Source organism: Trachymyrmex cornetzi, unplaced genomic scaffold, assembly GCF_001594075.2.
Source record: "Trachymyrmex cornetzi isolate Tcor2-1 unplaced genomic scaffold, Tcor1.1 scaffold73, whole genome shotgun sequence".
Taxonomy (NCBI): Eukaryota; Metazoa; Arthropoda; class Insecta; order Hymenoptera; family Formicidae; genus Trachymyrmex; species Trachymyrmex cornetzi.
The window spans coordinates 1,039,482-1,054,397 of record NW_017300059.1 but is presented as its reverse complement, the minus strand read 5'-3'; the positions used below and the strand labels follow the sequence as shown (position 1 = coordinate 1,054,397).

The following is a 14,916-nucleotide window of genomic DNA, read 5'->3' as shown; positions in this document are numbered from 1 at the left end:
TTGCAAGCTTCAGATTGGCTGTCGCAACAAACTTGCAATCGGCTTGCAACTAATGTAGAACCGGCTTTATATTCAAGACAATTGTATAAAGTTCTTTAATACGATTGGTTTATACGTTTAGATCTATAAGGAAGCAAAAGCAAGAACCAATTGTATTGAAGAATTTTACAATATTTGCAAATTTGCTTTCTCGGCTGAACGCAGTCGATTACAACAGCCAATCCTGATAGCTCTTATTAGAACAGACACACACCACATCCATTTTCGACACTACGCTTTTATCGACAGTCCCGCAAAATAGATGTAGAATCGAGTTTCCATATCACAAAAATGAACGTTGATGGGCTGAGACTTATATGAAAAACGTTGAGATGACCGTTCTCAGATTTTTCTCTGACCTAAGACGTAAAGGAAATGTGCTGTGCTGACGCGGATGACTATCTCCTTGAAGGGTTGCTGAGAATATTGTTCTAGGTAAATAGCTTTGCGATTTGGCCACGTGTCTGACTGATATGAACCTGGAGAATTACCGGAAAAGTTCTAAGAAAAGGTTAACGACAGAGCTTAAGCCTTCGCATTTTTAGATACAATCTGATCTGCAGATCCATATCCTGAGGTATTTATCTTTTTTTGTTTCTTGTTCAGTTCTTTTGAGAGAGACACTGACGACGATTCTGATTACGCTATGATACGGCAAATAAAAATGGAACCGGAAGCGATATTTTCTGAGGATGATCTCATAGCACAACTGCAACAGGAAAGTTCTGATCTGGAGGTCGAGCCTAATTTCTCGTTGGAGAACTCCCTGAATGGAGATTATAATAACGAAGGTGTTATAATGCAGCACATGGACATTAGGGAGCCTTTGTCTGTGTTAAGGACTCTCTTACAGGAGAGGCTCTCTTTAGATTTAAGAAATTATTCATTTTGGTTACAAAACGCACAGATGGTAAGTGACAAGCATAACACAGAATGTTCTAGATTCCTTACAATCTCGACAACCATTATTCGCTCTTAACATCACTTTAGTGAAATTTATAACACTGAGATAATGAGGTTATAATAGTTTTTAAATGTAAAGTGTTTTAAGGCTGACTAATTAAAATGTCCAATATTATGGAAATTTGTGCATGCAGATAGTGTATAGATATTTTTAAGCATTAATTTTGTTCTTGAAATTAATAATAATATACTTCTGTACACACATATGCTTTTACTGTTGTAAAATGTGTTTATGCCTTAATAAACTTGTGAATAATTTAAACGGTCACCTTTAAGTATCTTTCTTTTAGAAATTATTATAATCTCGATATATATTTTTGGTATTAAGAGAAATAATTTTGTTTTTGGACAAAACAAATCTTAGTGTTTAGTAATGCTAATATGTAAATTTTCGAGAATATATTTTTTCTATATATTTTTTTATAAGTACCAGTTTGGTTGATATTATGATTTTATTTTAAAATTAAAAACTCTGCCATTAACACAATTATCACGAGAGATCTAAAGTATGCTATATATTCTTAAGTTAATATTTCATTTATTGGATGACAAATTTTTCAAGTATGTTGATTGGCTACAAAATAAAGAGGTTCTCAAATCTCTAGAAATTATCTATCTTGTAACTAATCAACACAAACTTGACAAATTTATTGTATAACAAATGTAAGATTAGCTATATTTTATTTAGCCTGAAGTGTATTTTTTCTGCTTGTTACAATAGCTGGAAAGCCACAAGAATTTGGTTGATCAATGTGTCCAAGGAGAAGGACTGGTTCAGATTAATGTACAAATAAAGCCAATGCAGAAACGCATCAATATTGTAGACGTTCTTAAGCCAGCAGATGATTTTATTGAAATTGTAGAAAATTGTATGTATATATGCATATGCGCTTATTTTTTTGTCAAAATAATTTTACTTTAATAGATAATATTTTTGTTGACATAGTACCGGTGACTACTGCTCTGGAAAACAAATCAAATGTCATAAAGTGGATGATAGATGCGCAGTATAAAAAGGACCAGGTAATTAAAATGCTTTTAGTGTAAATTATTGTAATTAAAATATTTTCATATATTTATATGAAACATACGTATCTCGTGTGATTAATATTTTATTTTATAAACCAATATGTAAAACAAAATGTGATTTGCTTTATTCATGTACATTTGTTTTATATAGATTTTTGTGGTTTAAAAAATATATAGATTTAAATAATAAATTTTACATTTATACAAATTTTTTATCTTCAGTAACTGAATTCATTTGTGAAGTTATGGCCACATAAACTGTGAAACACATAAATTATTGATCTAAAAATGCAATTCTCGGAATTATGGAAATTTTGGAAGTTTAGATAATGCAACTTCTTTACTAATTGTATTGTATTTATACTTTGATTTTCGTGATTGATTTTTATGATTTGGAATCCTGCATTCTTAAATGTAGAGGGATATTTGTTATATTACAAGACAAGTTTTTTTTATTATTAATGTATTTTATTATTTTTTTAAATTACAAAATATTTTTTTGGGGAAAAAAGGAGCGATTGAAAATACCAAATGACCCAAGAGAATGGACGGAAACCCACGTGAAACATTGGCTGCAATGGGCTGTTAGACAATTCAATATACTATCATTACGTTTGGCTGATTGGAATATTACTGGAGAACAATTATGTAATCTTACAATGGAGGAATTTCATGCAAAAGTGCCTCTTGATCCAGGAGATGTGTTTTGGACACATTTCGAACTTCTTAGAAAATGCAAATTTGTTGGTATGTTTCTAAGAAATATAGCATTACACGGTTTAATAAAATGGTTGGATTTTATTTTATTATTTCTTTAACCAATTTTTTGCTGTTTGCTTGCAGCTGTTGTACAAAAAGATACACCGGACTTGTCCAATGAAAGTGTTGCAGAGAAGTCTATTAAAATACGAAGTCATCAGAAAGTAACAAAATCGAAGCCTACCGTAAACCAACAGACACGTGTAGTTAACGTACCGTTAGAAAATGTCGACCCGACTTCCATTACTATTGCCAGTTCTAGTCGAACCGTTAATAGCGGCCAGATACAGCTGTGGCAATTTTTATTAGAACTATTAACGGACAAAGAATATAGGAACGAGATTCAGTGGGTAGGGACCGAAGGAGAGTTCAAGCTTAATCAGCCAGAAGTAGTAGCGCAATTGTGGGGAGCTCGAAAAAATAAGCCGTCGATGAATTACGAGAAACTGAGCAGAGCGCTTCGGTATTATTACGATGGTGACATGATTTCTAAAGTTCATGGCAAGCGATTCGTTTACAAATTCGTTTGTGACTTAAAACAGTTATTAGGTTATTCAGCGGCAGAATTGAGTAAACTTGTCGAGCATGGAAAATTGAGTAAGCTTGTTGAGGAAGGGAGATATTTCTGATAAATCGTTTCAGGAGACACGATAGTGTCTCGGCGCGAGATATTGCCGTCGTGCTCGTTTTTTTCGATTATAATTAATAATAAAATAGCTTTTATTGCAAGCATCTCGTCTCACCACTATTATTTTACATTAAACATTATTTTAAATATTGTATCATTATTGTATATATGGGAAAAAGCTCTTCAGTATGTTACTATAATACATTACAGTAAAATCTCTTTCCAAGAAACAATCACTTTTGAGATAGTCTTTTATCGATTGGATATCATTACCGCGTTATATTTCTTCATTAGCTATGAATTTCTTTGCGCGTCTTTTGATTGAATTAAGTTGGTGACTTTGTGAGTATCATTATTTCATAAGCAAGCCATGAAAAGTTCAATTTACTAATATTTATGTAAAATAAATTTTCGGTATAAGTTAGAAGTGTATGATGATGATTATGTAATATCTCATTTTACATGGCGTTATGGATTTACATGCGGACTTTTACGAGGCATTTATCATTATATGTTTATATATGGATAATATTGTATGATACCTTCACATTCTTGTTAAAAAAACAAATATTCGAGGTTTGATTTTGACTACGACCAAGAACTCAAGGTAATGTATTATAAAGTTTTCACGTTAGATATATTGTCCCGTCGATTTAAAAGAAGCTTGTATATAACAGGAAAAACAGTTGTATGACAAAGTTGTTACATGTATTTAGTCGATATTGATATATTTTTTTATTATTTAGATTAACGTTAATATGTAAAATTCTAAGGCCATCAAAAAATGTAAGTGTTTTATAAAATGTGCTTCGATAAAAGACGTGATAAAAACGAAGACGATATTGTAATCTAAAATTTTCGAATAAACGACGCGCTTTGTAAAGAGCTATGTAATGATACATCTTTTTTGCATGATTCTGCCGGTATCACGCGGGTAGTATATTCCTCGTTTGATTCTTATGCAGGTTGAAAATGAAACTAAATTTAAGCTTTCGTTAACGTATTTAATAATTTTTGTGATCGATGCCGAAATCATCTTTCTACTTTGAATATTTTTTTATCTGATTTTAACGGACAAAATATAAGGGTTCTATCTGGTATTTAATATCAATTTATAATAATTATTTAATTCTCTTTTCCATATTTTTTGTAGCTTAATAAGATAAACGAATTTAAAGGAATACAAGCCGATACTGAAAGAGAAACCTATGCAAGTTAAGTCTAATGAAGAGTCAAATAAACATTCGTTCTCTCAATCACACAGCAATGCGGAGACGTAAAGAAGAAAAGGAAAAAGAAAAAAAAAATACGCAGAAAATACGTGCGGCGCGGCAAGTTGAAACGCGACGACGTTTGTATCTCTGTTGCTAGGACTGACTTTTGATCGGCAAAAGGCAGCACTCATCGCCAATACCAGAGAATCTAGCCTGTGAGATATCGGACGCGACGTCACAAGTTAGGGTCTCAGGGAACCGGCGACGCGGCAGGCTTTACAATCAGCCCGCCCGCCATTGCCCTTTTTTTCTCTCTCTTTCTCCCTCTCTCTCTCATTCTCACACACGCTCAGCACCACTCATTCCCTTCATCTCACCCTCGCGCTCCGCGATCGTTTCGCCCTTTCTCTTTTGCAAAGAGGATCTTATGCAAATTCACGGCTGCCCCGGACAGTGCATCGCGAATTATTACCTCGAGATCTCTCGAAGGAATCGTGGCGACAAAAGTAAAGGTCGAGAAAACTGTTTCGTCGAGTCGAAAACTGTTTTGGTGAGTCGCGCTTTGGCCGAGCTCCCCAGTCTGGCTCGAGCAGAATTACTAACTAAATCTAGGACCAGTACTCGTAGTCAGTTCTTATATTTAAGAATCATCTTAGTAGTCTTGAGACGTGATAAGCCAATCACAGAGTCATATTAGCATCTTGAGACATTACTTAAGATATTTAAAATAAGAACGGACTATGAATACCGGATTAGCGCTTAGAGAACGAAAAACGGAAGTGGCAATTAAGGGACAGAAACACATTTCTTGCGCTCGTTACGCAATTATAACGCAACGAAGAGAGAATACATAGATGGACGATGCATTTCAAGACGAAAGAGTTTCTCTCAAAGAAATCCTACGCGCCTTGTTTCTTTCTCATGAGAACGGTTGCGAATATACGCTACTCTCCCTCTCACGCACACGCACACGGAAAGAACGGGTTTACTGAAGTATCTAAAAATTCAGCTGCAAATACAGATTTGAAAATAATTCTGTTGGACCATCAAAATAATTACTTAGAAATCTCAAGCAATGCTACAAGAAGTCTTGACATTCTAGCAATCAGTTTGAACATTCCACATAATTATTTTGATGCCAAAAAAAATTATTTTCAGGTCTATATATCTAGCTAAATTTTTAGATACTTCAGCAAAATGTTCTTTCACTGAAAAAAATTTCTGGTTGAAAATGGACAAACCAGAATTTTCTGGTTAAATTTATTATTAGAACTCTAGTTGAGATAACCGGAATTCTGGTTGATACAATATTTCTGATAAAATCTACTAGAATTCTTATTTTTAGAATAATCAATTATATCAATCAGAATTCTAGTTATCTCAACTAGAATTCTAATAGACTTAATCAGAAATTTCTGATTTGTCCATTTTCCATCAGAATTACTATTTAATCCAACTAGACCAATGAATTCTTCTCAGTGAATTCCCATATGCTGACATACACACATACGTCCGCACGCATTTACACCAAGAGAAAATGTCACGCGCGCGCATTCGCGTAAGGCGCAAGGCCTCGCCGATTTGTACAGTCGAGAGAAGGAATTTTTAAGAAAAATAAAGAGAGGGGTCGTTCCCTCCTCCGCGGAGAGATTCCTCGCGGCGCGGATGTCTCGGGAGCGGTTCCGTGCAGTGCCAGCAACGTTGAAGCGCCGACGACTGGGAAAGTTAGCAAGTTGTACAGTGGACTTCGTATCTCGCGAATTTCCATTCCCTACTATACAACCTACTACCTCACCCAGACGTCGTCGCGGTCGGCTCCTCCTCCTTCGTTCCTGTCGCTCCGTGTATCCGCCGTTCTTCTCCTCGCCCTTAACTCGCCACCCGACCGACTTTTCGACAGGTCGTATCGCCTCATCTCTCTCTCTCTCACGCTCAACTCACCGGGCGAATCTCTCGCACGCTCGATTCGGTGCATCCAAATTCGCGACTCGCATCCATTGACAATATACAATTAAATCATGTCGATACACAATATCATAGCTGTTGGATACGTTAATCATAGTTACGGATTCGCAATCTTCTTTTTTTTGAGATCTGTTTTTTATTGCTGCATTGGACTCTAGTGCATAGAACTTTCCTTCTCGCTTTTGCGAAAATATCAAACACATATCTATTTCACTTTAATCCTTACAGAAATTTATTGACTAATTTAATACTGAAAGACAGTAATTAATTACTTAAGTATTAAAAGCACTGATGTTCAATACTTCCCAATAAGTAATTAATTGTTGTTTCTCAGTAACAAGTTGTTATTAGTATTCAGATTTATGTGAGGGAAGTTCAAAGTGTGTACACTATAGTTCAGCTATAAAAAACAAACCTTTGATTTTTACAAAAATGACCTGCCGCACAGAAGAGCCTCAATACCTCCGGATCTCCCGGGAGGGAGAGGCACTTTGTATTACAAAATATCGCTTTACAATATATCGTACATAAAGACAGCGTTTTTCATCGGCGCAAAAACGATAGAAGATTTGATAACTTCGTAGAGTTAATCTGCTTAGACTGACGTTATTCCTTAACTTTAACGGCGCACGTCGATTGCACTTTAACGGTCAGCAGATGCAAAACGTGGTGCCCTTTTCACGTGCCAGGAAATTATTCAAGAAGACTGTTGCTGATAACCGGAAGTGTCGCGCGAGCGTTTGGGGGGAATGGAGATTGGTGGCGATGATGGCGGTGATGATGCTGTGGAGGATGGTGTTGATGATACTGCATCATCACCACCACCACTAGGATGATGGGGGAGGAGGAGGATTCCGTCGAAAAGTTTTAACGCCGGCCTGACTACATGTACCGGTAGATAGGAGCTTGCGGTATGCATATAAAAAAGCCCACAAGTTCGGATCTACGGGTTAGTGTCATCAAGTATAGCCGATAACTATCATCGTCCCCCGGGATCTATCCGCGTAGAAATCCTGGTCCAGAAATCCTGGCGAGACCTGGTCCAGCGCGTCCGAAGGAGCCTGGCAAACCGGTGGCGAGCCTGTGGAGATGCAAATTGATATTAGCGATCGGTGTTTACTTCGCTGTACGGAAAAAATAGTTTTGCTGAGGTATCTGAAAATTTAGCTAACAGATAAGAATTTTGTTTGGATCATCAAAGTAATTATGTAGGATCCTTAAACTGTCCTTAGAAATCTAATACTACCGACTAGCTACAAAACTGAAAGATAGTAGTTTATTTTAAGTACCGGAAGCACTGTTTAGTATCCCAAATAAGTAATTAATTAACTATCTTTCAGTAATAAATTCTTCGGTATTAGATTTCTGTAAGGATGGTTGCTAGAATTAAAACTTTTTGCAGCATTGTCATCAATATTTAACACTGACAAAAGTGATTAAACCATTAAAAGGGTCTAACAAGAATGAGAATATTTTGATAAGACCAAACAGAATTTCTAGTTAATTTTAGTAAGATCAAATAGAAGTCAATCAAATCCAGAGATTCTATTTGGTCTCACCAAAATGTGATTCTTGATCTCTTTTGTTGGTTTAAACAGAACATTTTTCTCAGTGAAGCATTCTACATAATTATTGTGATGATTCAACAAAATTATTTTCAGATCTATACCTAGCTAAATTTTTAGATACCTCGGCAAAACCGTTCTTCCTGTGAAAGTGTGTTAACGTTATCTTTCAGAGTTATCTCTCGGTAATCATTAAAGTTCTTTTCACTGTTAGGACTAAGCTGCATTTCAGAAAGGATAAAAGACTTTTTTCGTCCGTATCGCTAGACAAGCTAAAATCCTCAAACGAACGGCTCGTGAAGAGACACTCGTAAAGCCGGTACTCGTAATTGACAAGCGATGAAGATTCATCGAAAGCGTTCGGCAAGTTTCGAATATTCGGGAAGGTCGCGAAAAGAATCTCTTTTCGCGACGACTCCGGCCCCGGTCCGGCGACGCCGTTGCTGGGCCGTTGCTGGGCCGCCGCGGAGATCAGAAGGGCGTAGAAGAAAAAGTCCGTGGGTCCTACGAGAAACAAGAAGCCAGCGGAAGGAAGAGAGAGAAAGAGAAAGAAACGAAGAAAGAGTGAAGCGGGGAGAAGAAGAGGAGCAAGAAGAATATAGGAGCGCGCGCGGAGAGTAGGTAGGCTCTCTCGGACGTTGTAAAAATCCCCTGCATCCTCGTTCGTAGACAGTTTAATGGCCTCTGCTGTTCTTCGCTGCTCCGGGCCTAAGGGATGTAAGGCGCCGTTTTTAAATAATAAATCAAAAATAAGATATTGAAAATAAATGTAATATATGAAACATAATATATATATTAAACAAATACAGAAAATATAAACGAAAAGCAATTTACACAATAAAGATACATAAATAAATTAATAAAATAAAATATTATATACAATATTATTATTATATTTATTAATAATATCGCAAAGTGAAAGTCGTGTATTTTAATTTTGTATTATCCTATTAATTAAATGAATCGAAGTTAAAGGACTCGGTTTGCTTAGATCAAATTATCTTTCTTGCTGCCTGCAAATTTTAGATGATTCGTAACGATTTTTCGCGTGAATAAATTATTATTGTACAAGAAGAATTTTGCTTTTTAGTTTATTTCTAGAAACGCGAACGATGCGGTTGTTAAACACGTGCGTGCTTCGCGTTGCTCTGGTAAACGGTGCTTTGACACCGACAGCGAGAATGCGCTCGACGTTGTGAATAAGGCTTAAGATGCTCCAGGATCCGCGGCGAGGAACCCCGAGACGCGAAACTAGTCGGGCAAGAATATGAAAAATAAATTATTATCTCGCAGCGCCCCGTCTGGGGCTGTATATACAGAAAGTGAATTTTCGCGTGTCCCTTTGTGCAAGCTGCGAATTGCGAATTCTTACCGTGATTCAATTGCAATTAGCTGTTCGGCCTCGCTCATTTTTATTTATTAATAATTGCAATGCTTACGAATACTACACTGGGAAATTGTCGATAAAATATAAATGCGCGAAGGGATGAAATTGAAATGATAGACTCCTGTTTACTCACCACTGTTACATCAGAGTGTGACGTCAGAGGCAAAAAATACACGGTAAAAAATTATGCAAAATGTATGAAAATAAAACGGAACTTACAATCGATAGAACCGACATGTAAAATATAACAAATATTCTTTTTGTTTGAGTAATTAAAAAAGGTATGACACAGATATATATTAATATTTATACTTTAATTAAACAAATTAAATACAAAGTGTTTATAATATTCTATCTTCATGCGAATAACGCATTTTATAGTTTACGTATTTTATTTGTTATTAGCTTTATTGTTATAAATTAAAATTTAAAAAACAATAATAAATCTATAAATGCTTTTATGTAATTACTTTTAAATATTCAAAACAAAATTTTGTGTTACGATTTATTGCATAAATATTTAGAACAAATAAATATTTTATTTATTTACAGGACAATTTTTCCGAAACAAAACAATTTTTTATACATTTTATAAATCTATTCCATCGATTGCAAATGTTTCATTGAAAAACATTTCTATTCAACAATTTGCAAGAACTTCTGCCGTGGGTTTTCTCGCTTCTGACGTCACAAATCCGAGATAGCAGCGGTGAGAGACCATCAAGAGCCTCGACGCAACGCCGTTATGTTAAATATCGTTACTTCGATCGAAGTTAAAAAGTGCGGGATCACAACGGAGAGAGATGCATCTCGCGTTCCTTCGTGACGCAGGCAGGGTCCTCCGAAGGGCGGCAGGGCCGGCAGAAGAGGGAGGTGTGCGGGGGCGCGAAAGGGCGACGCGTAATCAGAGGGGCGTTGAATTCGGGGGATATCGAGGAGAGAAGGAAGAAAGCGCGGGAGAAAAAGGGAGAGCGTGAGCGCGGCTGATTCGGGAAGAAGGACGCGAGGGGATCGACGAACGGGGGACCCGGGGGTCACCGCCATATTATATTTAGCGAGACACGACCGTGTGAATGAACTGAGTCTCAGGGGCGGGCCCGTCGCGGGATTCCCCTTTCCCTCTCGGTTCCTCTCTCCCGGCCCCGCGCAAAATTACGATCGCGGCCGGACGAAATTGTCGCGCGTTCGACGAACGGTTACCGCGCGAGTGTCCCCGTCGTTCTGCCAATTTTCGCGTGCCGTAAATTCGCCCAAGTTTTCTCGATCGCGTAGGCCGGCCGTCTGGCGATACTGCTGGCCAGTATAAGCTGCGAAGTCACGCCGGATGAATTTGCGAAAGCGATAAAAAAGCCGTGGCGGCGCGATTTACGGTGGCTATTTTTGCAGCCGAGAACAGTGCAACGAGAACGTATTTTTCCCTTGTTTTCTTTTCTTTTTTTCCAACGCGAAAGATGAACGTTCTTTTTATGGAATAAAAAAGTAGCGTAATATATACGGATAAAGAGTGGCCGTTGTGTTATATATTTTGCAGATTGCGACGCACTTTGCCTCGAAAGAATTAGGTACCGAGTTTCCTGGAAAGTTGGCCGTCCCTTATTTATGCAAAACCGTCGTTAGTTGTAGGAAGACGTCATGCAATATAGGTAGAGCTTTCGTTAATGAGTTCACCGAGTTGCGCCGATGAAACAGAGAATTTAGCTCTAACATTATATTGCACTCGGTCGGAATTAAGTTCACTTTCACGAAATGCTGTTGTTTTCTCGTCTGTAATAGATATAAAAGGCGTATCGGCTATTTTTTTCACTTGATTGTTTCAAGCTATTTTTATTCGTTGTTATTGTGTACGTCGTTGTTGTGGAAATATCAAATATCAACGATTTTAATTTAACGACGGAAGATGCCCGTTACATGTGCAAAAAGGCGTTACGAAATCGTTCGATTACGCAATTAATCTCGTAAATCCGTGTATACTTGGACGAAAATATGTACATTCGCGGGCAAGGCAAACAATTCTATCTTATCATACTTTTGCTACCGAAATAAGCTTCGACCTCGTCATCGACTTAGCGTCAGGAATTTAATGGATAATTATTTTCATAGAAATAAAACTAAAGCAAACCTTCCTTAGTTTGTGTTTAATTTCAATAATTAAAAAAAAAAATGTTTGGCTGGATAAATTAGAATTCTGATTGAAAATGAGCGAATAAAAATTTTCTAGTTTATCCATTTTTGATCAGACATTCTTCTCAGTGTAAGGCTCGTGGTAAGATCTCGGTTAATATATACAAAAAGAAAGAACAGTTTTGTTGAAGTATTTAAATATTTAGGTAGACAACAGATCTAAAAATAATTATATTTGGACCGTCAAAATAATTATGTATATACTTAAATTGGACGCTAGAATGTTAAAATTTTTTGCAACATCATCATTAACGTTTAAGCGTTCTACGTAATTATTTTAGAGACACAACAAAATTATTTTTAGCTACTTCAGCTACTAACTAAATTTTTAGATACTTCGGTAAAATCGTTCTATCCGTGTTATATTTATTTGTTAGAATTTAATTAAACCGTGTTATATAACAAATGATTCAGGAATCAAAGGACATGGAATAAATGCATTAGAATTTCAAAACGTATTATGTTTGTTTAATAACAGATTCACATTATTATAACACAAAGACACAATATTAAGAAATTGTTTTAAAAAACTGGGAAAGAATCCCAAGATCTAAATTAAGAAAAATAAAATTCGAACTAAACCGTAGTGTCATTATACTAATTTATTTATTGAAAAAGTTGCATCCTATTGAAGATAGCTAAATCGCGTTAGATTGAGGGTTTAACTTCGTTGTATCGGCTGAGAACAAGAATAAGAGTACGAAGTTGAAGTAAAATTTTGAGGATTCCGAACACGTTGTCTCTTCGCTGATCCGACATCATTGTCGCGACTCTTTGTCGCACGTTTGTTCCGCCAAAGGGACGTGGATGTATTCCTGACGCTTTCGTCCGTGAATATAACATACCATCGACCACCGTGTCGTCCTTTGGTTCCTGAATCATTAAAATCGCGCGCAACAGACATACCGGCGATGCGGCGACGCGACAGATGCAGGAACGCTGCCGCGAGAGAAGACGCATTTTTCCGGCGAGCTACAAGAGAGTCAAGAGGAAAAAGAGCCAAGAGGAGAGAGAGACAAAGGGAGGAGGAGACGAGGGAGAAAAGGGGGGCGATATGCATCGGACAAGAGAACTGCGGTGCGAGAAGCGAGAGAAAGGGAGGAGGATGAGGAACTGGAGGATGAGGAGGATGTGGAGGAGGAGGAGAGTCAGAAGAGACAGAAACGAGAACCGCGAGTACGGACTACGGACAGAAGAAGCGTCCCCATAGCAACACGACGCGCTCGTCGAGCTCGCAATCGCCACGTTCTGCACGCGCGCTTTTCTACGTGCATGGCACATGTGTGCCCGTGTATTAACGTTCATATACGGCAAATTCATTTCCGGACAGCAGTCCGGCCGAAGGCCTCAGGCCCGTCGTTTTTCACCCCCGACTACCGCGCGAGTACCTGAAGGAGGTGAGGTCGCCAACTGGGAAACGATAATCGATTTAACCCCTTGAAAAACGACCCGACCCTCCCCCGTCCCGTCTCACCCTGTACCGTCTTAGGCGAAACAGGTGGAACTCCCGCGCGTTTTATATCGTTAAGGGTCCATATGGCGCAAACGATCGTCGACGGAGGCGAATGGCCCCTAAGATTGGGGGGAGGGGAAGGCATCAACGTTGATTCTTTCGTAGGATAAAAATTTGTGTTCGAATTCTTGAGGTCGGCTTCGAGGCGACAGCAGCTTTTAAAATGATCGTCTCTCTCTCTCTCTCTCTGCCGTTAGTTTCTATCTTTTTCCATACACGAATTGATTTTTATCGAAGTTTAATGAATATTATTATGATAAAGAGGATGGGCTTTTTTTCAATCCCTTTGAGTGTTTTAAGTTGAATTGTTTTAATTTAGGAATCTCATTAACGTACCTAAATCTGTGTTAACGTTGAGATAAATATTGCACAGATTTATGTTAAATGAATATTCCATTAATATAAGACTCAATGAAATAGAAAACTACTAAATATTTACATTAATGATTTTAATAATTATCAATCATGCAACAAGATTGTGAAAACATTGAATTACACATTTAATATATGAAGTAGAAAGAGACAAGAAAAATAAGAATCATTAAATCACTACATAAAAAGATTTTGTAAAGTATCTAAAAATTTAGCTCTATACATAGACATCTAAAAATAAATTTGTTAAATTATCCAAATAATTATGTAGAATAGTGATTTGTTAATTATTAAAGCTGATTGCTAAAATATAAAAATTTTTTGTAACATTGCTCATCATGCTTGAGTTTCCCACATAATTATTTTGATGGTCCAACGAAAATTATTTTCAGATCTGTATCTGGCTAAATTTTTTTAATCTAACCATCACGCGATTTAGGTTCCGCACGGAAAGGCTGATTCTGCCGAATTATCTAAAAATTTAGCTAAATAGGTTTGAAAATAATTTGAACCATCAAAATAATTACGTAGCACGCACAAGCATGATGATAATGTTGCAACAAGTTTTGACATTTTAGCAACCAGTTTGAGCGTGCTACATAATAATTATTTTGATGATTTAACAGAATCATTTTCAGATCTGTATCTATCTAAACTTTTCAGATACTTCAGCAAAATTGTTCTTTCCGTAATTGATTTGTATACTCATATTATATACAATCTTTTATGATTGGTTTCCTTAGTTCACTAAATCTAAATCTAGATATATATAAACCAATCATTAAGAAAGCTTAAAATAATTGCAAAACAACCAATGGCTACGTTCAGCGAAAAATATGCTACATAATTATTTTGATGGATCCAAACAAAATTATTTTTTTTTTATCTAGCTAAATTTTCAGATACGTCGGCAAAACCGTTTTAAAAATAAATTGAAAATGGAGGCATTGTTTATCAATTTACAAGTCTAGTTACAGTAGATAAATTTAGCAGATTGCAATCTTCTTTAAAATGATTGCGCACAAAAAAAGATGTTATTACAAGCAACATCGAGTATACATAATGTATGTGCTTTTTAATATACCACTGGCAACGAGAACAAAATGTATTCCGACAGAAACGACACACTTTATTACGATGCAAGAAAAAAAAAAAGAAGAAAAGAAAAACCGAGAAATGCATCTCATTCCCACGTAAAAATTACTCCGAGAAAGCTTTTGTGCGGAGATACTTTTTTCCAGCCACTGTATATCTGAATATATATTCCTCCAGCCTCTCCGTCCGGACGGAACTGGTCAATC

The 14,916-nt window shown here is 36.7% G+C and overlaps 1 protein-coding gene across 3 annotated transcripts; it reads left to right on the top strand.

Annotated features, from left to right (window-relative positions):
• Nucleotides 1–393: 393 nt before the first annotated feature.
• Nucleotides 394–3,781, top strand: Ets97D (DNA-binding protein Ets97D). 3 transcript variants are annotated; one of them, XM_018517924.1, is made up of 6 exons: nucleotides 394–550; nucleotides 646–949; nucleotides 1,724–1,871; nucleotides 1,949–2,025; nucleotides 2,544–2,778; nucleotides 2,875–3,781. In XM_018517924.1, exons 1-6 carry the CDS (start codon nucleotides 513–515, stop codon nucleotides 3,417–3,419), a joined length of 1,347 nt encoding a protein of 448 aa, XP_018373426.1. In that variant the 5' UTR covers nucleotides 394–512; the 3' UTR covers nucleotides 3,420–3,781. The 3 variants fall into 3 exon arrangements, with proteins under 3 accessions (XP_018373426.1, XP_018373427.1, XP_018373428.1); XM_018517925.1 differs by having other exon boundaries at nucleotides 395–584; XM_018517926.1 differs by having other exon boundaries at nucleotides 399–474.
• The last annotated feature ends 11,135 nt before the right edge of the window (nucleotides 3,782–14,916 follow it).

What these genes read in the sequence shown, in the direction of transcription:
- Ets97D (XM_018517924.1), top strand. Translation starts at nt 513, where the DNA reads ATGAACCTGGAGAATTACCGGAAAAGTTCTAAGAAAAG. An exon ending in GGTTACAAAACGCACAGATG is followed by an intron (nt 950 to 1,723) that starts GTAAGTGACAAG and finishes TTGTTACAATAG; the next exon opens with CTGGAAAGCCACAAGAATTT. An exon ending in TATTGAAATTGTAGAAAATT is followed by an intron (nt 1,872 to 1,948) that starts GTATGTATATAT and finishes TTGTTGACATAG; the next exon opens with TACCGGTGACTACTGCTCTG.